The sequence below is a fragment of the Lolium perenne genome, chromosome 2, assembly GCF_019359855.2.
Source record: "Lolium perenne isolate Kyuss_39 chromosome 2, Kyuss_2.0, whole genome shotgun sequence".
NCBI lineage: Eukaryota > Viridiplantae > Streptophyta > Magnoliopsida > Poales > Poaceae > Lolium > Lolium perenne.
Window position 1 is genome coordinate 240252217 of NC_067245.2, and position 25355 is coordinate 240277571.

Sequence of the window (25355 nt, forward strand, 5' to 3'; positions counted from 1 at the left end):
CGGCACCTGGCCCGTGACTCTATGTATCTACAACCTTCCTCCTTGGTTGTGCATGAAGCGGAAGTTCATTATGATGCCAGTACTTATCCAAGGCCCAAAGCAACCGGGCAACGACATTGATGTGTACCTAAGGCCATTAGTCGATGAACTTTTGGAGTTGTGGGCCAAACCAGGTGTACGTGTGTGGGATGAGCACACGGAGCAAGAATTTGACCTACGAGCGTTGCTATTCGTAACCATCAATGATTGGCCTGCTCTCAGTAACATTTCAGGACAGACGAACAAAGGATACAATGCATGCACACACTGTTTAGATGAGACTGAAAGTAAATATTTAGGAAAAAGCAGAAAAGTTGTGTACCCGTTCAATCGTCGTTTCCTTCCGCGCAAGCATCCCTTAAGGAAAAAAGGCAAGCATTTCGATGGCGAGGCAGACCGCCGTCCGAAGCCTGTCCCCCGTAGTGGTGCTGATATATTTGACATGGTCAAGGATTTAAATGTTATCTTTGGAAAGGGTCCAGGCAGTCAACCTGTTCCGAAAGACGATGACGGACACGCGCCCATGTGGAAGAAGAAATCTATTTTCTGGGAGCTAGAATATTGGAAAGTCCTGGAAGTCCGCTCTGCAATCGACGTGTTGCACCTGACCAAGAATCTTTGTGTGAATATTCTAGGTTTTCTGGGCGTGTATGGAAAGACAAAAGATACAACAGAAGCACTGGAGGACCAGGAACTTCATAAAGGACGAAACGGCAATCATCCAGGGCAGTTTGTAGGGCCTGCCAGCTACGCTCTTACCAAACAAGAGAAGGAGATCTTTTTTGAAGCCCTATTCAGTATCAAGGTTCCGTCTGGTTTCTCGTCGAATATAAAGGGGATAGTAAATATGAAGGAGAAAAAATTCCAGAACCTGAAGTCCCATGACTGTCACGTGCTTATGACACAATTGCTTCCGATTGCATTGAGGGGACTTCTACTAGAAAATGTTCGACTAGCCATTGTGAAGATATGTGCATTCCTGAACGCAATTTCTCAGAAGGTAATGGATCCAGAAACTTTGTCAGGATTACAGGAAGATGTGGTCCAATGTCTTGTCAGCTTCGAGTTGTTGTTCCCACCATCCTTCTTCAATATTATGACGCACCTCCTCGTTCACCTAGTTGAAGAGATTAGAATTCTCGGTCCTGTATTTCTACACAATATGTTCCCCTTCGAGAGGTTCATGGGAGTCTTAAAGAAATATGTTCATAACCGAGCTAGGCCGGAAGGAAGTATCTCAAAGGGCTACGGAACTGAGGAGGTCATTGAGTTTTGTGTTGACTTTCTTCCTGACCTTAAGCCGATTGGTGTTCCTGAATCTCGGTATGAGGGGAGGCTGACTGGAAAAGGCACACTAGGAAGGAAAGCAACGGTGTGGAGGGACAAGATTTCTTTCAATCAAGCACACTACACAGTTCTATACAATTCCAGCTTGGTGGCTCCGTACATCGAGAAACATAAGAATGTTTTACGAGAAATAAACCCGGGCCAGCCCGAGTCCTTGATTACACGTCAACACATGAATACCTTCGGCAGTTGGTTGCAAAGACATCTCATTAATGACCCATCTGCGGTGGAGCAGCTGTACTTGTTGGCCAGGTTACCATCTTCAAACATATGTACATTCCAAGGGTACGAGATAAATGGGAATACATTTTACACGATCGACCAAGATAAAAAGAGCACCAACCAAAACAGCGGTGTCCGCTTCGATGCAACAGACGAGAATGGGCAGACCACCACATATTATGGATACATAGAGGAGATATGGGAACTTGACTATGGTCCCACTTTTAAGGTCCCTTTGTTTCGGTGCAAATGGGTGAAGCTCAGCGCTATATATATTGACGATAAGTACGGTATGATAACAGTGGATCCCAACAATATTCCGTACCTGGACGACCCTATTGTCCTAGCCAGCGAGGTGGCTCAAGTTTTCTACGTGAAGGACATGTCTAGCAAATCAAGAAAAAGAAATCAACAAAAGAATACATCAACCGAGGAGCCAAAGCGCCACATAGTTCTTTCGGGGAAAAGAAACATCGTGGGAGTGGATGACAAGACAGACATGTCAGAAGATTATAATAAGTTTAAAGAAATTAAGCCCTTCACGGTGAAAATTGACCCAAGCATCTTGCTAAATGATGAAGATTCTCCATGGCTACGGCGTAGAAGATCACAACACTAGATGGCGATGTAATAATGTATTCTTCATATATAGTTTCCAAGACAATCTCTACATTTATGTAATAATGAGAACCCTTTCCCCAACACTGTTAGAGGAGACGGAGTCTTTCACGGGCTTGCATGGAAATTTTTCCGAGGAGCAGCTTCCGAAGATGCCGTAGGGCGTGTGCACCAACGACATCTTCGAGAAGCTGCACCACGGGAGATTTCCCAACCCTTTCCTTCATCCATGGGAATGAAACTGTGCTTGGCTTGTTGATCTGCTTGGCAAGGCGTATCGATGCTCCTTTTATAGGCACGGCACCGCTTCTACTTTGTCTTATTCCTTCGACAGGTCGTCGTGCGCTACATGCTTTATCTCATCGAGCAGTGTGTCCACCCACGCGTCCTTATCCTGCCGACACCTTTAGTCGCGGTTGCAGCCACCAACCGTGACAAAAGGTTACCGACACAACCTTATCCTGCCGACAGCTTTAGTCGCGGTTGCAGCCACCAACCGTGACAAAAGGCCCTCCTAGATAAGCCTCCCCCAGTCTTTTGTCGCGGTTTGAGCCTCCACCCGGGATGAAAGTTTCGCGCGCCACTTCGTTCCCGCCTATTTTCTTCCCGCATTCCCGCCATTTTTCCACTATATATATGTAGGCTTGGACTCATATCTGCAAACCTCATCACTCTCTCCCATGGCTTCCATCGTATGTCTAACACCCCGGGAGGCGGAGGCGCTTTGCGCCTCGAACTACCCCTGCCCGCCCGGGTACCGCGTCCCGACCGGCTGGTTGCTGAGCGTCGGAGGCGTACCGGTCCCTCCTATCCCTCTTGGTGTGCCACGCGAGATGGCCATCACGAACCACTACTATTTCGAGCTCACGCCTGAGCAGCGGAGGAATCCCCAGTGGCATCCCGACTACAGCCCGACTTGGGACAGCTTCTTCATCAATCGGCGTGAGAGGGCGGTTGCCAGGTACGAGGAGGACGGCCCGCCTCCTTCGAACTTCAACGAGGCCGGCCGTCGAATGTGGTGGCGCGGCCGGACTCTCCAGAGCGTCCTGGCCTATCGTGGCCCCCGCCTGCGCTACCCTCAATCCCAGCCCACGCGTGCTCACCCGCCGAGGTTGGACAACCGCGACCCCGATGCTAGCGACGATGACGTCGGCGACTACGATGACTACAGTGGCGAGTATTATAGGGCTAGGCACGACTATGATTGAATGGCTCCAACATTCGAATCTGGCCATGTATCTTAATTTTCAGTTGAGCTCTGTACTTTAATTTCAGTTCAGTCGTAATAAATTTCGTGTCAACCACTTTATTGAACAAACAACCGTCAACGACTTTATAAACTAAATTTAAACTAATAGAACCGACAACGACTTTATTGAAATTACAATAAAATAGATAAATTACTAGTCTAGTCTCAGTCGTCGTCGGAGGTTGTCTCCGTCCAAATGTCATCCCACCGAGGGTCGTCTTCGGTCCAAGTTGTATTCGGGTTCTCGAGCTCGAAGTTGGCGACGGCCCGACGGTGGCGCCTGTTGGACCTGCGTTCTGCCCTAAGGATAGATAAGAACGCGTCGGTGTTCTCGACGTCGTTGGGGAACTGCGTCCTCCACTGGCGCATGAACTGCTCGTCGTGCTCGGCGATGGCGATCCTGCGCTGCACCTGGCGGTGCCGTCGACGGTCCTCGTCGTCGACGAGGCACGGCGGTGGCGCGAGGAACTCTGCCTCCTCTAGCGATTCAACATCCGGGAAGTTCATGTCGCGCCGTGGCCGCCGAAAACGCCACGCCGCCGCGTCGTAAGCGCGCGCCGCTAGCTCCGGCGTGTTGTACGTGCCGAGGGTGAGGCGGAAGCCACCGGCGCGTATCTCGGCGTAGAACCTACCGCTCGGACGCACTCGAACGCCACGGAAACCGGACGCCCCTCGACGACGTGGAGGCATCCCGGAGATGAATGAGCGGAGGAGGCGGTGGCGACGTGTGGTTGCACCCGCACTCGTCGCTATATATAGCGCACGCGGGGCATGGCATGTGTAAGCCACGGCTACACACGTCGCACGCCGGCGTCGACGGGTGAGGCACGTGGAAGCGGTGGCCACACGTCGCACGACGGCTTCGGCGGGTGAGGCACGTGGAAGTGGTGGCCACACGTCGCACGACGGCGTCGACGGGACGCGACACGTGGCACGGGGACGCGACACGTGTGGCACGGCGGCGGTGCACAGGGGTGAAACATACCCGACTATCAACGTTTCATATGAAGCGAGATGCAAATAGGTATATGGATGTCATATTCATGTTCATTACCTTTTTCTGATCAATATTCATATATAAAACATTTGTATTTGAGTTACCATTCAAAAGTTATTGAAATATTAGTTTTTTTAATTTAAAATACAAAAAATAAAGGGTGAAAAGGCCTCTGGATGGGCTGATCCGTGGCACAGCCCATCCAACGGCTCTAGGCCGTTGGATTCAAACGGCCAGAGCCGTTGGATGGGCTGTGCCGCGGATCAGCCCCAAAGGCCTTTTGTCGCGGGTGGGGGCTTGACCCGCGACAAAAGACCCCCCCTTTTGTCGCGGGTGGGGGCTTGACCCGCGACAAAAGGGGGTCTTTGTCGCGGGTCAAGCCCCCACCCGCGACAAAAGGGGGTGGGTATAAGACGCGGAGCCGCGGGCGGAGCCGCCACCCGCGACTCCTGGAGGCCAACACTTAGCCGAATTTGCGCCGCCAGGCTGCCCAAATTCGCCGCCGCCGCTGTTCGCCGGCGTTCCCTCGTCCTCCGACGCGCCGCCTCGACCTCCTGCGCGCGCCGCCGCGCTCCTCCTCTCGCTGTGCGCCGCCTCGACCTCCTCCGACGCCGCGCCGCCTCGACCTCCTCCTCTGCCGCGCCGCCGCGCGCCGTCGACCTCCTCCGACGCCGCCGCGCTCGACCTCTCAGGTAGCACACCACGCCGCGCCACGCCGCCGCCGCCGCCGCCGCCGTGCCATTGGCCTGCAGACGCCGCCGGCGCGTTCCATTTTTTTTAATTTTTTAGTTTTTAGTTAATTTGTTTTATGTAATTTTAGTTAGTTTTAGTAGTTTTAGGTTTAGTTAATTAGTTTTAGGTTTAGTTTTAGGTTTAGTTTTAGGTTTAGTTTTAATTAGTTTTAGGTTTAGTTAATTAGTTTTAGGTTTAGTTTTAGGTTTAGTTTTAATTAGTTTTAGGTTTAGTTAATTAGTTTTAGGTTTAGTTTTAGGTTTAGTTTTAGGTTTAGTTTTAATTAGTTTTAGGTTTAGTTAATTAGTTTTAGGTTTAGTTAGTATAGTTTTAATTAGTTATAGTGTTAGTTACTATATGTATTAAGTTAGTTAGTTTAGTTAATTCTTATTTTTTATGTATTTAGTTAGTTAGTATATGTATGGATTTAGTTTGTAATTTAGTTTGTAATTTAGTATATGTATGTACTTAGTTAGTATATGTATTTTGTTCGCCGGCGTTCCCTCCTCCACCGACACCCTCTCTCGCAAACTAGCTAGCGTCGTCGACACCCTCTCTCTCGCTAACACGCGTCCACCGACACCCTCTCTCTCTCTCTCTCTCGCAAACACGCGTCGCCGACACCCTCTCTCTCTCTCGCAAACACGCGTCGCCGACACCCTCTCTTCCTCTCTCGCAAACACGCGTCGCCGACACCCTCTCCCTCTCGCAAACACGCGTCGCCGACACACTCTCCCTCTCGCAAACACGCGTCGCCGACACCCTCTCCCTCTCGCTAACACGTGTCGCCGATTAGGGTTAGGGTTTGGTTAGTGTTTGATTAGGGTTAGGGTTTGGTTTGTGTTTGATTAGGGTTAGGGTTAGAACATGTACTTATCGATTTAATTCTTTTGCAGAAACAATGGATCCATTCGAACGGGACTTGGAACAGGAAGACATGTTCGCGGACATAATCCGCGATGGTACAGAAGCCGACCGAGAAGACCGCGGCTCCGGTGATGGAGAAGCCCGCGGCTCCGGTCATGGAGAAGCCGACGGCTCCGGTCATGGAGAAGCCGACGGCTCCGGTGACGGAGAAGCCGACGACGGCTCCGGTGACGGAGAAGCCGACGGCTCCGATCATGACGAGGTATTAATGGAATTCTATATGTACATATGTATTGAGACATTAGTATAGAGGCATTAATGCAATTCTATATATATGTATTCTCTTAGGCCTCCGAAGATAAGATAGAGAAACGAGGCCCGGCAAAGAAGTTGACCAAAAAAGACCACTTCACAATTGAAGCTATATCACCGGAAGGCCAACCGGTGGTACCCGAGATTGTCGGAGTGAAGTTCAAAAATCAGTGCGGAGTTGTGGTTAGAGATCGTATCCCGATCACTGTCAGAGAATGGAACAAGACCAAGAATGTGTCCGAAAATCAGGTTGCCGATAGGTACAAAGACACACTTTTCAGAGACCTCATGGCACATTTCACTTTGCCAGATTTGGGATCGGAGTCTGAGAATGCTAAGCAGCGGGCGCTAGTGAAGAAATGGGCTCTTAAGAAGATGGGGGAACTTTTCCGGGCGTATAAGAACCGGTTATGGAAAAATTATAAGAAAGACAAGAAGCCTCCATTATTCGAGAACTACCTAGCGAAGCAGGAGCATAATCGGGAAGAATTTGTGAGGTACAAAGAATCAGAGGAGGCTGTGAACCTGTCAACGAAAAACAAGAAGAATGCAAGCGAGAAGAAATATCACCATCATACGGGGCGAGGGGGCTACGGAAGAGCCATGCCTAAGTGGGATGCACAAGAGGCTGAGATGGAGCTGAACGGGATCACTCCAGAACCCACGCGAGAAGGATGGGACACTAGGGCTCGAAATCGGTTCCTCGCGCATGGCTGTGAGTATGACATGAAGACAGGGAACATTGTTGAAAGTGACACCAGGGTTAGGGTACCCAGGCAAAAATGGATTGAAGTGACGACAGATATAAAGGCGGGAAAACTAAAGTTTGCTCCCGATAGAGAGAAAGACTTGCTGACGCTTGTCCTCGGTAATCCTGAGAAGGGAGGACGAACAAGAGGCTTCGGCCCTAGTGTTCCGTGGTCGCTTGGGTTTTCGGCCGACGCGGAGACTTATAGAAGCCGAGCGAGAGCTAAACAACGCCAGCTGGAGGTGCAGAATGACCGGATGGCCGAGTTCCAATGCCGACTTGACCAGCAGCAGCGGGAGCTTCAGCAGCGACGGCGGGAGATAAATGAACTAAAAGGACAGCGCCCGCCAGAGAATACCGCCGACATATCTCAGCGCCGACACAGCAGCGTGGCCGACTCGGAGGCCCCTCCTACACGGATGATGACAGATGCCGGTCCTGGCGACCCCTTGGATGGAAACAAGGAGCACACACCTTGTGATCTCCATGAGGTGTTCGGAAGGTTCTGTTAAGGTGGCGGTCGGCTATGTCTTACCGGCATTTGGACCTGAAGGTGAGCCGGCAACATGGCATGGCAATCCGATTCCAGCTGGCTATGCTCGTGTCGGGGTGGATTCAGTTGTCCCGTCGTGGGAGACATTGGAGCTCGATATCCCTGGAGGTGATGGGGGGCTTACACTCAGAGAGGTGCTGGGAGAAATCATTCTCTGGGAAAAGAAGAACATCGAAGCTGCCGGGCTGGGTAGCACCTAGTACCGGTCGTCCCCGACAGGTCACCATCACCTCCTCCGGGTGATCGCAGGCCACCATCACCTCCTCCTACTGATCACATGTCGCCACCATCACCCCGTGGGTACGACGTCGACCACGACATCGGTAGTCCATCTCCATCTCCAGCGCCGCCGCCTCCGCCCACTAAGACTCGGAATGCACCCAGCCGGAAGCGTTTCAAGAGTCCTGTCCGCAAGAAGTCGCCCCTCCCAAAAGTACCAAAGGTTCCTCCCCCCCGTCCTTACGATCGTACCCCGGAGGAAAATGATACCATTGTTAAGAAATACAATTATGATTTTTTCATAAGCCAAAACCTCCAGCGCAGAGCCATACACAGAGAAGCAAATAGAATATGCTACTAGTTTTCTGAACACACCATCGCAAAGATGAGTTACACGAGAAGAAGGATGACTATACACGCACTCTTGCGAAGGTAATTGACCAAAAGAAGGATGAAAAGGCTAAGGAGAAGGACATTGCTGGCACGAGCAAATCATCGGCTAGAAGTGCGAGATGAGAAAAAGTCAAGTTCAACAAGTGCACCCCTCAAGGCCAAGCAAACGACAAAAGGCAAAAAGAGAAAGGAAGTTCCCCTCCTCGGTGCTCAGCCCAAACAATCGATCCCAGCACTCAAAGTGCTTAATGTTCCCAAGCTGTACCAGGAACATCATGGTGGTATCGATATGGAAGAAGCTGCAAGGCTAGCGGCTGCTTGTTCAGTTACCGTGGAGGAATTGCTGTCTGCAGCAGATGCTGCAATACCCACTGCTGATATAGCTCCTAAATTTGTCTACGGGGCCGACTTGGTCAGCAGAGAGCAGCTGCATAAACTGCCAACACATATGCGGAATTTGCATCAGTGGTACCTTGATGCATGCAAGGAGAACATAATGTACATCGTGGCGAGTATACCATGGGAATATTACTACCGAAAGGAGGAGATCCATATTGAGATGAATGAACTCTGGCAGTTATTCAATCTAGAAGCCCTCGACAAATCTCTCATGAGTTGCTATTGCTTGTAAGTTGTTAACTACATATAAGTTCATTTTTATTCAGTTCATGTTCGTTTTCATTGCATATATATACTCATTATATCTTATGGGTTCTCTTATGCAGACTGAAGATCAGTGAATGCAAAAGTAATAATATTATCAATGTTGGGTTTGTTGACCCAGATAAAATACATGTTGAAACGGTGAAGCATAAACGCGAAGAAACGGGGGGAAACCTACTAAGGTTTTTGGGGGAGCAATATTTCTTTGATTCAATATTGTTTCCTTACAACTACGAGTGAGAGTCTTAATGATCTTTTATGCACATTCAATTTTTCTTACTCGATGTTAAGTGTAATTTCTGACGTATATGCATAACATGTGCAGCTTCCACTGGATTCTACTAGACATTCAACCTGATAAGGGAATAGTTGAAGTAAAAGACCCACTGAGTAGAGGCCTGGACGGGTTCCAGGACTTGCAGAAGTTGCTCCAAGTGTAATTTCCTTCATCGCCGCTTTATCTTTCGTGAGATATCAATTAATTATCCACTCATTCAATCATTCTTTTGCCTGGCAGGGCTTGGCAAGCTTTGAAGAATGTTCATAAGGAGATTACCTTTGCAAAGAAGCTAACATTTACTCCTGTACCGTGCCCCCAGCAGCCATAAGGGACAAATCTATGTGGATACTACGTTTGCGAGTCCATTCGCATGTTAACCACTGAGAAGCAGAACAAAAATAAATTCGACGTAAGCAATAACATTCACAACTTTATTTATTATCATCAATATTTCGTTATCAAGACTGATATAGTCATACTTATCTCATTTTCGTATATAGGTCGACTTCATGCGGGACAGACTCCAACCAAAGGAACACGCACTAGGAATCGCGGAGGAACTGGCGGGACTTTTGGTTAGAGAAGTAATAAACAACAAAGGCTTGTTTAGTCCAAATAGATGCTCTACCTCCAAATAGACGGTCGTTAGTACCGCTTGTCGATCGTGAGCTCCATATATATATGTAGGGAATCTACGAATATGTGTAAGGGGAATCGACTTCTGCTTCCAATATTTGTTTGATCGATCTATATATATATATATATATAATGAATGAACGTGTACAACTTCTAGTAGCGTACAAATATATGCAACTTTTATTTTCGAACGAAAAAAAATGAAATAACAGGCGGTCGGTGGCGGGGGGGGGGAGGGGTGCTGCACCCCTCAAACCCTAAAGCAGCAGCGTTGTGCGCGCGCCACGTAGAGGGCCTTTTGTCGCGGGTGGTAATACCGCCCGCGACAAAAGGGCCTGTGTCCTGCGCGCCCCGCGGCTGCCACGTGGTGGACCTTATGTCGCGGGTCGTAAGCGACCCGGGATAAAAGGCCTCCCTTTTATCGCGCCTTGCTTGTCGCGGCTGGCCGCCCGCGACAAAAGGCCCTAACCACCCGGATCAAAAGGCCTGTTTTCCACCAGTGTGGCTATGGATCATGATTGTAACTCTAACTCTTTGATTATGAAATGAATTTGTTTGGCTCTGAAAAAAAGTGTGCCATCTAATGTAAATACATACGACTGCTTAAAAAACATTGTATGCGTTTTTACAAGTTGCTTACGGTCGGGCAGAATAAAATGTTTGGGATAGCTCTTCCAATCGCAAACGATTTCTAGACATAGACCGTATCGGAAAGGAGCCCAGTCACACATGGTTTGTTTAACCTTGTGTGTTTGACTGTTTGTAGGAGTGCATCGTCTACCCTTATATAGTAAGGGCAAGGTTTACCGTGTACGACGGATTATTTCAGCCGTATGTGAAGATCTATTGCGAGAAAAACATAAACATGTAGACACCAAGCAGAGTCAGACAAGGGCAGAACCGCCCTTGCGTGCCATTGCCTCCCATCTCAAGCGAGATGCTTGGCTCTGGCTGCAGATGCTCGACTCTGACATCCTTGCTTCTCGCGCGTGCAGGTCTGCAGCGGCGCCGTCCCCAGTCGCTGCTCCCAGCCGAGGAAAGCGCCGCCCGACCGTGCGAACAGAGGAACCTTCGCACCTTCAGTTCCATCCGCAATATTCGGCACAAGTCCACGTGATCGCACGCCGGAGCCGCTGCATGCGCTTACACCACCACGATCGCGGCATCAACCATCACATGAACCGATCGAATCAGGGATTCAGGTGGACGGTGCCCGGGCGACTATGCGGCGCGTTCCGCGTCGCCCAAATAGGCTCTTGCGCGGCTCACTGGCCGGCCTATAAAAGTGGTGCCGGATAGCACCTTCCCAGGTCAGTGACTCCATGCCAGTGTCCAAAAGAAAAATCACTCTCCGCCAGGTATAAGCTAGATGGTGCTCAACGGCGCGCTGTTCTTGCTCGTCTGCGCGGCTGCTCGGGCTGCTGCGTCGGGCGGAGACGGTGAGATCCTCGAATGCTTCTGTTACTCCTTGCACGATAATTAAGTAGTGTGTGCGTCGGTCTGACATCACTAGTTCACACTGTCTGGCCGAACTCAGTTGCTGCATCCAAATTGTCCTTCATGTTCTCACAGATCTTAGATAGTACTACCTCTTGCTCCAAATTATAATATGTTTTGGAGTAGCTGATAGTGAAGCTAGGTAGTGCTGCCGTTGTGAGATGCAGTGCAACATTTTGTAGGCCGATGGCAAGGAGTAGGAGCCATTGGTAGTTAACTTCCACGTGATAAAGTCGGGCGTGTCATAAGTGAGGTGAATGTGTTAGAGCATATCCCAAAGCTTGGCAAATTGTGTAATATGCTCAACGGATGGACCATCTTGGATGTTGATTTGCAAGACCTAAAAATTGATTTCCATTGCTTTCCGGACTTCGCAAAAAAATAACATTGCACAAAATCTTGTAGGCCGATGGCGAGGAGTAGGGGCCATTGGTAGTAAACTTCCACTTGATAAAGTCGGGTGTGTCATCAGTGAGGTGAATGTGTGAGAGCATCTCCGAATGCTTGGAAAATTGTGTAATATGCTCAATGGATAAACCATCTTGGATGTTGATTTGCAAGACCCAAAAATTTATTTCCATTGCTTTCCGGACTTCGCAAAAAAAAAACATTGCGCAAAATCTTGTAGATTAGGGGGGGTATGTCTTTCAACCGTCATCCGGCCACCCAAGATGACTCCCAAAAAAGGGGGTTTCTCCCATTGTAGAACGATAGAGAGGGAGAGAGATTGCGGAATATGATGGATGTATTATTAAGCCTCATGGGCGAGTATATATAGGCGTACAGGGATCATCTTGGAGTGCAAGACAAGACACGAGAGTTCTATCTCTATCCTAGACTATCCGTTTATACGTACACGGAATATATCTCTAACACTCCCCCGCAGTCGTAGCGGGAGCGTCGTGAACAACATGAACGACGTGGACGGTCAGACTGGAGATAAACCGAAGTGGACCCCAGAAGACTGACACTCCCCCGCAGTCGTAGCGGGAGCGTCGTGGACGATATCGCGTCGCGGATGCTTGGACTGTAGAAGTGCCGAGGTGCTCATGCGAGGTGATAGCCCTTTGTGCCGATGTCGAGGTAGCCGAGAGCATGGGTGCTGCAACCTTGGTCGGGGTAGCCGCGCGAGGGGATGCCGTGGTCGATGTCGTGGTCGGGTGCCGGTGTCGAGGTAGCCGCACATGAAGCCGCAAGCGCATAGTGCGCGAGGAGAGTGACGGAGACGCGTCGAGGCAGCCGTGGAGGATGTCGATGCCGAAGTCGATGCAGTCCGAGCCGTCGAGGACGAGGTGCTGCCCTAGTTTTGCCAGAACTAGGCGCACGTCGGGGATGAAGGCATACTCAGGTTTTGCCATAACCGAGTACGCAAAGACGAAGTCGGAGACGCGGTCGAGGCAGTCGTAGAAGAGTCGATGCCGATGAAGACGTTGTCGAAGCCGATGAGGACGAGGCGCTGACCCGAGCTTGCCATGCTCGGGGACGCGTCGAGGACGAAGGCACGCGTCGGTGTTGCCAATACCGGGCGTGCGAGGGAAGGGACCATCATGGACCGCGAGGTCGTGGTGGACGGAGACGTAGAAGGCAGCGAAACCAGCGGCAGCCAGGAGTGGCCATGGTGGATGCCTAGACTGTAGAGGTGGTCCGCGGGGCCTGCAACGACCAGAAGTGGTCATGCAGGTTACCTGTGGAGATGCGGCGGTGGTACTCGAAGTAGGCGAGGAAGAACCCGGCGGCTTGACGTAGACCTTGCGCTGACGGTGGCGTAGCGCGCCAAGGGAGGCGGCGCGGAGGTTGCCTGGGACGTCGGTGCGCGGTGACGGCGAAGTAGACTGCGTGCGGCGATGTCTCGGCTCGAGGGGCCGGCGTAGCTGCAAGTCGCGAGTCGATGCAGCGGCGGGAGACCACCAGCAACGTACACGCCTTGGAAGGCGCGTCGGAGGCCGGTAGCATGGACCAAAGGCGGCGGCGCTGCGGCCCGACGGGGCGACGCAGCGGCAGCCAGTAGCTCGATCGGTGGTAGGCGCGTGCTCGGGGACGTGCTTGGCGGAGACGTGCGCGCGGTCGGTTGATCAGACTGACGGCGGCGCTGTACGCGCCATGGCGTGGACGACGTGCCGCAGATTGGAGTCGTTGGCGACGTTGTCGGTGATGTCCCGGGCGATGACGGCGAAGACGGACCAGCGATGGAGACCACGCGGGCGAGACAGCCTGCTGCGTCGCACGTAGGCGTCCCGTGTGTGACGCGTGCGGCCATGCCGCGCGGTTGATGAAGATGGCCGGTGCAGTCGATGCCGAGGTTGGAGTAGAGGCGCGTGATGACGATGGCGGTGGGCGACTCAATCCGATCTATGATCGGCAAAACCAAAAAAGAAAACGCCGGTCGAGCGACCGGCGGCGCAAAAAGAAAACCAATCTACAGATTGGAAAAAAAAAGACTCGAGGGCAGCAGATCAACAGATCGGCGGACGAACCCTCAAACGGGTTGCGCGGCCCCCGGAGTAGGTCATGGAGATCGACCTCCCCGGGGGCGGCGCGGCGCGGAAGCTTGGGCGGCGGCTAGGTTAGGATCGGCGCCGCTCTGATGCCATGTAGAAGGATAGAGAGGGAGAGAGATTGCGGAATATGATGGATGTATTATTAAGCCTCATGGGCGAGTATATATAGGCGTACAGGGATCATCTTGGAGTGCAAGATAAGACACGAGAGTTCTATCTCTATCCTAGACTATCCGTTTATACGTACACGGAATATATCTCTAACACCCATTACCAATGGAAACCGTAGTGGCAGCCGCAAAGAGATCGAAGATCATGATTGTTGCATAGGCTTCGATGATCCATTTCTTTGTCTCATCCAGCCATTTCAACCAAACCATCTCAACCGAAGAGCCACGGAAAATTTTGTAAGGTTGAGAATGTCAAACCCTCCCTTGCACTTTGGCTTGCAAAAGAGCTCCCAATTCATGTTACATTTTCCTGCATTTTCTAATTCAGTACCTTCATCAATGCCACAGAGATAAAAGGATCACATCTTCGTTTCATATAACTAAATTCTTATGATCGGTTCTTCTTGTTCTTTATTTATTTATTTTTGATCATCTCACCACTTTGTATCGGTTCAGCTGTTTTGATTTTATTTATAAAGCGGGATGGAACTAAACTCTGTCCTTTATTATCTTGCTGCATTCATGTGAGATGTGAGGTGCAGTGTGACGGTTCCGTAAATGCAGGCGTTGACATATTAGATCCATGATAAGTTGTCACAGAAATCAGATCGGGGCGCTGCGTTCTCACGTTGATAGGAAATCTCACCATGTGAGATAGTTAAGCAGAAGGCTGAATTCGCGCTGGGCTAGTTTACTACCTGTAGAATCTCATCACGTGGGAGTGAATTAATGGGGATGCTCTGATCATCCTGGTTCAGTAAAACCATGCTGGTCACAGCTTACAGCCTTACACCAACAGATTTTACTGAATAATCCATGTCCTGACAGTCTGAAACTTCCTGTTTTGAAAACAACCGCAGGCCCGCTGCTGAATGGGAACTTCGAGTACTTGCCGAACAGGCACCAGTTGAACGGCATGAGGGTGATTGAACCGCAGGCGATCCCGTACTGGAGGGCCACCGGGCACGTGGAGTACGTCGAGTCCGGGGCCAAGCAGGGCGACATGGTGTTGACGGTGCCGGAGGGGAAGCACGCGGTGCGGCTGGGTACCGAGGCCACCATCCAGCTGCAGCTCAGCGTGACGCGGGGCAAGTACTACTCCGTCACCTTCAGCGCCGCGCGCACCTGCGCCCAGGACGAGAAGCTGAACGTGTCCATCGTCCCCGGCAACCAGCCCGGCGAGCTCCCGATCCAGACGGTGTACACCAGCAGCGGCTGGGACTCCTACTCCTGGGCCTTCTTGGCCACGCGAGGCCTCGTGCAGTTCGTCATCCACCATGGGGACGACGGGGTGGACGACCCCTCCTGTGGCCCCATCGTCGACAATTTTGCCATCAGAATGCTCAACCCTCCTCACGCCACCCACGGTAAGCAAAAATCTTTCAACATCTTGTGGCTAAAATTAGTACGAAATTTGTCGAGTGACACCTATATATATATGTTCTTGATTCAACTGAGCAGATAACATGCTGGTGAACGGGGACTTTGAGGAGGGGCCGTACATCACCCCCGGCTCGCCGTGGGGCGTTCTTATGCCGCCGCTGCTCCAGGACCACGTGTCCCCGCTGCCGGGGTGGAGGATCATGGCGTCCTCCAAGGTCGTCAAGTACATCGACTCGGCGCACTTCGCGGTGCCGCACGGCTCCCGCGCCGTGGAGCTGGTGGCCGGCCTGGAGGTCGCGCTGCTCCAGGAGGTACACACCGTGCCCGGGACCTCCTGCAGACTGGAGTTCTCCGTCGGAGACGCCGCCAACGGGTGCGCGGCGTCGCCCATGCGCCTGCAGGTGGCCACAGCGGGCGCGAGCAAGACCGTAGATTACAACTCCAACGGCACGGGCGGGTGCAACCGCGAAGCGCTCGACTTCACGGCCCAAGCGAACACCACCATGGTGGTGTTCTACAGTATGGGCTATCACATGACGTCCGACGGCAGCGGCACGCTCTGCGGGCCCGTCATCGACGACGTCTCGCTCGTCTGCGTACCGCAGCACCATGCTCGCCGGTTGCTTCGCTAACGCATTCCACTTTCCACAAGCTGGCGGCAGATCATATCATCCATACCCGTTAGCCGTGTTGTAGCAGGGCTGGAATGTGGTTCTTTTTTTGTGTTTTCCCAATTGTTTTGTGGCAGCTAGGAAGTAAAAAACGGCTAGCGATGCTTGGAAATTAGGCAAGATTTGAAGATAACTAGGAAGCTGTATGAACGTGCGATCAATAAAATGAGGAATTAATATTTTATCAAATAAGTTGAAGGTGTTCTAGTTCTGCTTCTTGAGCTTGGCGGCAAAGAGCTTTATCGTCCACATTATGGTGACGTGGGGTTTCATTGGAGTTGTGTTGCGATGGAGAGATAGCTCGAAGTCTCGAGCTGTGACTATGACAAGACCTTGATGATCTTGAGTGATGGCTTCAATTGTTGCCCAAATTGACAAGTGCTTGCTCAATTATTCTTTCCATTCGTCATTCTTGTCTCTCCATGCTTTCCTTGATGTCTTGAACTTGGATGTTCATGTCCTTTGCACTTGAATTCATTCTTCATAGCGGTTGAAGGTGTCATCCATCATTGTCTCAAGGCAGTCAAAATTGCTCTTCATGGTTTTGGTGGCAAGCCATTGTCTGTGTCTTGCACTAGGATCTTGATTTCCCTCGCTACTAGACATGGTTACACAACAAAAGTGAGAACTATATTGTGAGAGGTTAGAAAAACTATTTGTTAGGTTAAAAACCCATGAACCAAAATTGAGAAAGTGGTTCAAGGTGGAGAACAACCACTATGCACTCACACACACAAGAACACACACAAAAGACTAGGACTATATGATGTTAGGTATGGATGTGGAAAGGCAAATGAAATAACCGAACATAATATTTATGGTCAAAAGTTGGGTGAAATCCCAAAAGTTATGAGTGAAAACTAGTTATCGAAAGTACAAACGAACATACACAAGAAGGCAATGCGGTCAGCTCAACCAAACAGAAATGAGCGAAAAACAAAATTGACCTAGCAAAGTCTAGTGCTCGATGTCACGCTAAAAATTCAGGCGCATGATTCTGTCATTCACGCACCCTCCTCCAAGTCACGTGCAATAGTAACGATCGTCTGCATTTCCCCAACATATGGGTGCACTCAAACATCGATACATAGGACCATCATGAAAGACAGTAAATACGTATAAAACAAACAAGATGAACACCATTTCTATGAACAAGTTACTACTCAAAACTAGGCAAAGAAACAAAATAATCATGGGGAAATAATATATTGCATCACACATCATGTTTTCAAAAAGATTTACAGCGGGGATGATAAAGAAGTGTTGTAGATGTTGAAGGAGAAGTGGCTCCCCTAGAAGGAGAGTCGGCCACAGAGAGATAGCATGGCGGCAGCCCGCCGAGGGAACAACAGGTTGGCGGAAGACAAGGCTCTTTGCCCCTACTTCTTTGTACCTTGCTGGTGTTCTAGTTGAGCAGTCCCGCTTGTATATGCCAGCCAAGGGGATGAAAATTCATGACAATGTGTGGCCTCCTCCAAAATTAGGGTTTCCCCTCTTTAAATGAATTTTTCCATTGCATCTTGACCATGAGATCCAACACGATTTGATCCAAGGGATTTTGGGAAACTCTGGAGCCTTTATAGGGGCTTCTCATCTCTCTTCCCATAAGTCCCTTCAAACCACACCTGGGCATTCTTCGGGCCGGGCCGGGTTTCGGGCCAGGCCCGAAAAAGCCCGAACCTAACTTCCTAGGCTTGAGCCTGGCCCGGCCTGACCTCCGGACTTAGAAATCAAGCCCGAACCCAGCCCGAACAGAGAAAAAACCCGTCCCGGCCCGACAAGCCCGGCCCGAACTAGGCGTAAATCCATTTTCTGCAAGCCCGAGCCCGGCCCGGCCCGACATTCGGGCTCCGAAATGAGGCCCGAACCCAGCCTGACATGCGAGCCCGACCCGGCCCGGGATTTTTGGGCCGGGCTGTCCGGGCCGGGCTGCCCATGCCCAGCTGTACTAACTTCAAACTAACCTCTGGTCAAATTTATCACATATAGCAGGAGATGGAATCAATCACGTCATCCATTTTCCATTACCGTGATCTAGTTTTAGTCCTTTAGATGCGGGAAGCTACCTGGATCTCAGATTTTGAAGTTCAATAGTTCTAACATCATCAACGAAAAAACCGTATAACTTTTTGTTGTACCATTTTCCGTTTGACGTCATCTTCGTGTTTTTTTGGGGCGATCTTCAAGAACAGTTATGGAGAGACGACAAATTCCGGGAAACTCCAAAATTCAATCCAACTGGGACTCCTTTGTGAGATCTATGTAATTCCTACAAAACAAAGTGTAAAACACGAAATTATACACTTTGCAACTATTAATAGGTTAGTCCCAATAAATATAATAATTTTTTAAATATTATGGAATTTAGTATAATAAACTACAAAGTTCATTGATACAATTTACATGTATGAACAACCCATAAAAAGTAGGCATCCTAGCCCTTTAAAGGTTCATAAAGAGTCGTTAGTTTTGCCCGTTAGAAGCCTAGAGGAGGTAGGAAGGTTGACCCATTTAGATCACATAATGAATTGGCATTACATCCAATGAAAAGCTCATAAATGGTTGTTAGGATGGCCCATTACCAATAAAGGGTAGGCATGCCAACCTATATTGAAAGACCACGACTCATAGTTAGGACGTTCATTCTGACATACTCATTATTGGCTCAATTCTCAAGTGAACAATCTTTGGATCAAAAAATTAACCATGCATATTGATCATCACTAAATCTTTTTATTTATGATATCAAATATATCTGTTTGAATCAATGATCTTTATTCCACGACCTCAATCTAAGTCACTGTCTTCGTGGCGTCAACCTTTAATCCAACACATGGTCTTCAAGGATTGCCCATGACAAGATCATTTAAGCTAACTCCATTCAAATTAACATTAGACAATAGAAATCATCTTTAATTACTAAATCACACAAGGGTGCTCCATGCTTTTTCAGCCATGTAAGATTTACAAAAGTGAGTAAAGCTCAAAACCCATGTGTGTGGCAACTTATGTGGCAAGAGGTGGAGTGCTAAGTTTAGTATTACATGGAAATTTGACAGAAAGTTAGACCACATTATAAGAACGGATGTTCCACAGAAAAGTGAGTGTGAATATGAGTGATACAAGCACACTTTTCCTCCTTCGCCGCCGTTGCCACCGCTCGCTTGTGTCGTGGCTCAACACGTGTCACGCTCATGTTGAGTGTCGAGCCTTGTTTCGTGGCTCGAGTTATTGTTTTCGAAATATAACGTGTTGATGGGTGTGTCATTGTTATCCGTGGAACAAATGAAGTAGCTAACCTGATCTATTATTAGATGATGTGGCGGACAGGGGCAGGAACCCTTAAGAAAGCCCCTTATATAGCTTCTTAAGGTAACTCTCTAAACGGGCCACGTGTGCCAGGAAGGTAATGTACATAACAACCCAATAACTCTTCAACACTCCCCCTGAAGAGGGGTGATAGATATCTATCATTCTCATCTCGTCACATTCCAGGTTGCATTCTCTGGTTCCCAAACCTTTAGGTAACCAATCTGCAATTTGTTGCCCTGAACTAACATGCTCTATCTTGATGATCCCAGCATCCAGTTTTTCTTTGATGAAGATTCTGTCGATCTCAATATGCTTTGTTTTGTCATGCTACACTGGTTTATTTGCTAGGTTAATAGCAGACTTGTTGTCACACCATACATTCATGGAAATGTTCTTCAACACCTTTAGGTCACTTAACAGATTCCCGATGGCGTGTACTCGGCGTATGCGGACACGCTGTTGGGGAACCCCAAGAGGAAGGGGTGATGACCACAACAGCAAGTTTTCCCTTAGTACAAAACCAAGGTTTAATCGACCAGTAGGAGAAAGGCGTGACTTCTGAAGGTGTTGTTGGCTGACTAGTGGCAGGGCGCACTACCAGCGTCAGCAACAACGTGGAACATGCACACAACACAACCAAAGTACTTTGCCCCAACTTACAGTGAGGTTGTCAATCTCACCGGTTTGCTGAACACAAAGGATTAGATGTATCACATGGAAGGAGATGTTTGCAAGAAGTAAACAGAATAGGATTGCAGTTGAATTTATCAGTAAAGGAAATATGACTAGGGTCCATGGTTTACTAGAGGTGTCTCTCCATAAAGAAATAGCATGTTGGGTGAACAAATTACAACTGGGAAATTGATAGAATATCGACCATACATGACAAGATGATTACTATGATATTTGGTACTGGGCACTACAACATAATACATAGACCGTAATCCAACTACGTCTATGACTAATAATCCACCTTCAGGTTAGCGTCCGTACCCCTTCTAGTATAAAGTTGCAAGCAACAGACTATCGTATTAAACAATGTGTGTAAAGTAAACAACAGAATTACCCTTGGATAAAATATTGTTGTTTTCTCCCTAGTAGCAACAACACATCTACAATCTTACAAGTTATAAAGTCACTCTCCCAGGAAACTAGAGGCATGAACCTACTATCAAGCATAAATACCCCCCTCTTAGAGTCACAAGTGTCCACTTGGCCAGAGTTTCTACTAGCAATGGAGAGCATGCAAGATCACAAATAACATATGACATGAATATATAATAAATCTCAACATAGTATTCAATATTCATCGGATCCTAGCAAACCAAACATACAAGATTACATAAAGATGATCTTGAGCATGTAGGGAAGCTCACAAGATCGATACATGAAGCACAAAGTGGAGAAGACAACCATCTAGCTGCTGCTACGGATCCATAGTCCAGGGATGAACTACTCACGCATCACTTCGGAGGCGGGCATGGCGATGTAGATGCCTCCGACGATGATTTCCCCCTTTGGCAGGGTGCCGGCAAGAGCTTCAGAACCCCTCGAGATGGGTTCGGTGATGGCAGCCGCGACGGAACTTTTCGTGGATGGAGGCTCGGGTATCCAGGGTTTTCTAGAGAAGATGTATAAATAGGCGGAGGATTCAGGTCGGTGGGGCGCCTGGTGGGCCTAGACCACCCCTAGGCACGGGCCAGGCCTAGGCCGCGCCTAGGGTAGGTCTGGCCGACCTGTTGTGTCTCTTCGTCCCTCCTCCAACTTCGTCTTCATTTCGGTAAAATATTGACTTTGGCTTTTGTTTCAACCAGTTCCGAGAATATTTCATGTACAAATTTTCTGAAATACAAAATCAACAGAAAACAGGGAACTGGCACTGTGGCATCTCGTTAATAGGTTAGTGCCGGAAATCATGTAAAAGTGCAACGAAGTGTAAACAAAATATATATATGAATTGGTGTAAAACAAACATGGAGCATCAAAAATTATAGATATGTTTGAGACGTATCAGCAGCCCCAAGCTTAACTCATGCTCGTTCTCGAGTAGGTAAGTGATACCAAAATAATTTTTGATGTGACATGAAGCCAACACAATCTTGATCAAGAATGTAAAGTATAGTGAGCTGAGATCTAAGTACTGTAACATAGATATGATAGATATAATTCAATTGAACTTAGCAACTATGTTATAATATGATGAGTAACTCAAACAAAAGATCATGAATCATAGTGCATTGAAAGCAACTATGTGTTTATGACATAGAGTAAACATAATAAAGTAGTACTCAACATGTCCTTATGGAATAGCAAAACATAAATGCAAGGACACCTTCAAAGTACAGAGAGTGAGTAGATACAAATAATTTAAGAGCAAGCAATAGCACAATCATGAATCAATCAATAATAATTTTGGGACTATGCACATTGCACTAAGAATGACAACTATGCTCTCTTAATCGGTGTATAAAGTAGAATGTGGAGACTCAACATGAAAGTAAAAGAAAGACCCTTCACAGCGGGAAGCAGGGATCACCCATGTGCTAGAGCTTTTTATTTTCAAAGCAATAGGAGTGTTGAAAATATTTATTTTGAGAGGTGCTACTTATGTCAACGGTAGTGATAAATAGTATGGCTTATGCATAATTACTTCCTATAAGTTTGCTTGCCTCATGCATAATATACCAATAGTGCTCACACCTTGTCCTAATTAGCTTGGACGTCCATGGATTTTCATCGCATACATATGTTTTAACCAAGTGTCACAAAGGGGTACCACCTTGCCTCCTGTACAAAGGTCCTAGGTGATGAATCTCATTTGATTTCTCAATTTTGATGAATCTCAACTTTTTGGACATCCATACCGGGAAAACAAGGACAACAGATATTTAGACTTTTGTCCAGCTGAAACTTCCACCATGTGAACATGGCTTTAGTTGGCGGTCTAATGTTCCTCTCTAACAATATGCATACTTAAATCTTTGCAACTCATGGTAAATCTCCCTTACTTCAAAAAAGATAAGCATGCATAGTATTTCACATGATATTCAACAAAGGCATATTGATGGTGTTCCCCATGACAACATGGTTATCACACAACAAGCAACCTATAAGAACTAAAAATGCATAAAACATAATACTTGCCACAATAGTTTTTTTGTAGACTACTTTCCCATGAGCTATAATTTACACAAAATAGGTGATAATTTTTGAAAGTTTAAAGGTAGCACACACGCAATTTACTTTGGAGTGGCGGTGAAATACCACATATAAGTAGATATGGTGAACAAAATTGGCAACTTTGGTTTTTGGTGGTTGGATGCACGAGTAGAGCTCATACTCAGTACAGGTGAAGGCTAGCAAAAAGACTGGAAGCGACCAACTTAGAGAGCAATAGCGACAAACATTATCAATAAAAGCATCAAGTGATATTACAAATCAAGAACTAAATGATCATAGAGGCTTTAGTTGACTGGTTATAGTCATAACATGTTATAAGCATGCACCATGTTAACCCAATAAAGCATCAAAGGAGAATACAACAATATTATGCTTTTATGACAGAAACAACACATGATTCTTTTAATGATGCATTATGAACTATCAGCCATTTGAAACAAGTAATGATACAACAATAAATACTAAACATATGACAAGAATAACATCCAACATGACATTCCAAAGTCTATGCCACAGTCTAGACAAGCTTCCATTGTATCATTATAGTCATAAAATATTTTACTCGTATCCAACACCAATAAAATTATTTGAAATAACTCTAGGAGATGAAATACAATATGTACCAGAGAGATAATCATACACAAATAAAGAATACTAACGTGCTCTGAACAAAAGCTAAACGCAGTACCGGAAAACTAGAACACTCGCAGAACAATAACAACGAAAACTAGAGCGTTCTACACAATTAAAAAAGAGTGGGTCTTTCTACAAAACAAATGTGCCGGGATCCAACATATGCTACAGAAAACAAAACAAAAAACAAAAAAAGATGCTCCAAGAACAACACATAGTGTATGAAGCAGTAAAAATATAGCGCATAGAGAGATGACATGTTGCTTTGTTGATGAAGAGGGGATGCCTTGGGCATCCCCAAACTTTGACTCTTGTACCTATTTAATATGTGTTGGGGTGCAGGGGTATCCCCAAGCTTGAGCTTTTGTCCATTCTTCATCTCATCACATCATTCTTCTTTCCATACACTTGAAAACTTCCTTCATACAAAAACTTCACACAATTCTTCATTAGCAGCATTAGTACAATCAAAATAAACAAATCCACTTGGGTTCAGTACTAAAATATATCAAACATATATTAAAGCATAAGCTACTATAGCATCCTTACAAAAATCTCATTGATCAAAAGAACTAAAAAAGAAACAGATTTAAGAGGCAGATGCAAATAGTGTAGAAATATGTCAAAACAGAACAGCAGGTAAATATCGATTTTTTTTGAAAATTCTCTGTTGCTTATCTCGAAAAGTGGTCAACTAGATAAAGTTAGATAATAACCTGGGGCATATGAATAAAAATGATAGCTCAAAATTATGCTCTGGCTGTTTTTACGAATTTTTATGATAACAGCACAAAATCTGTTTTCAGGACAACAACTTCCCCAAACATTATTTTCTTCCTATTAGAGGCTATTCTTGGCACAAAAACGAAATAAAAATGATAAGGAGCAGTCATTATAGGGGTAACAACTTCCAAGACTCAAAACAAATAAAAAATTACTGTAAGTAAAATATGGGTTGTCTCCTATAAGCGCTTTTCTTTAACGCCTTTCAGCTAGACACAGTAAAAATACGAGCATCAAGTATTATCAGGTAAAGAAACATCAACATCATAATTTGTTCTAATAATAGAGCCATAAGATGACTTATTTCTCTTTCTAGGAAAGTGTTCCATACCTTTCTTGAGTGGGAATTGATATTTCATAATCTCATCTCTCATATCAATAGCAGCACCAACGGTTCTAAGAAACGGTGTTCCCAATATAATCGGACAAGAAGCATTGCATTCAATATTGAAAAAAACAAAATCAACATGGACCAGGTTATTGTTAACCATAATAAGCACATTACAAACTTTCCTTAAAGGTTTCTTTGCAGCAATATCAACAAGATGAACATCCAAATAACATTTTTCCAACGGTGCCAATTCAAGCATATCATAGATTTTTTAGGCATAGCAGAAATACTCGCACCAAGATCACATAAAGCATTGCAATCAAAACCATATATTTTCATCTTAATGATGGGCTCCCGGCCATCTTCTAACTTTTTAGGAATAGAGGTTTCGTGTTTTAATTTGTGCTCTCTCATTTGCATAAGAGCATTTGTAATGTGCTTTGTAAAAGCAATATTTATAGCACTATCGTTAGGACTTCTAGGAAGTTTTTGTAAGAACTTAATTACTTCAGAGATATTGAAATCATCAAAATCAAACTCATTTTTATCAAAGGTAAAAGTAATCTTGTCTCCCATACTCCGAAAAATTTCAGCACACTTATCAGGAGCAGTTTCAGTGGTTCTAGGCAATTTCGTATGAGGAGCGGGGACTTTTCCTACACCATTTACTTTATTATTATTAGTAGGAGAGTGGCTAGCATTTGAAACTTCATTACCACTGGTTGTGGTGATGGAATAAACTTTAGTCAAATTATTATTTCTAGCAATTTCATCTTCTCTTTCCCACTGATACGTCCAATTTGCATCACTATTTTATATCATAATTTGCTGTTATTCATTGATATATTTCATATTTGGGCATAATACTTATGTTATTTCATCTATTTTGCATGTTTCATGATTATTGGAGGATCGAGCACCGGAGCCAGGATTCTGCTGGAAAAAGCGCCGTCAGAATGCAATATTTCGGAAGATCAACAGTTGATGGAAATTATATCAAAAATCCTATTTTTCCAGATGAC

At 46.8% G+C, this 25355-nt stretch overlaps 1 protein-coding gene across 1 annotated transcript; it reads left to right on the forward strand.

The window, feature by feature from the left end:
• The first annotated feature begins 11189 nt into the window (after positions 1-11189).
• Positions 11190-16273, forward strand: LOC127335385 (protein DUF642 L-GALACTONO-1,4-LACTONE-RESPONSIVE GENE 2). Its single transcript, XM_051362041.2, has 3 exons — positions 11190-11314; positions 14901-15407; positions 15502-16273. Exons 1-3 carry the CDS (start codon positions 11245-11247, stop codon positions 16053-16055), a joined length of 1131 nt encoding a protein of 376 aa, XP_051218001.1. The 5' UTR covers positions 11190-11244; the 3' UTR covers positions 16056-16273.
• Positions 16274-25355: the final 9082 nt, after the last annotated feature.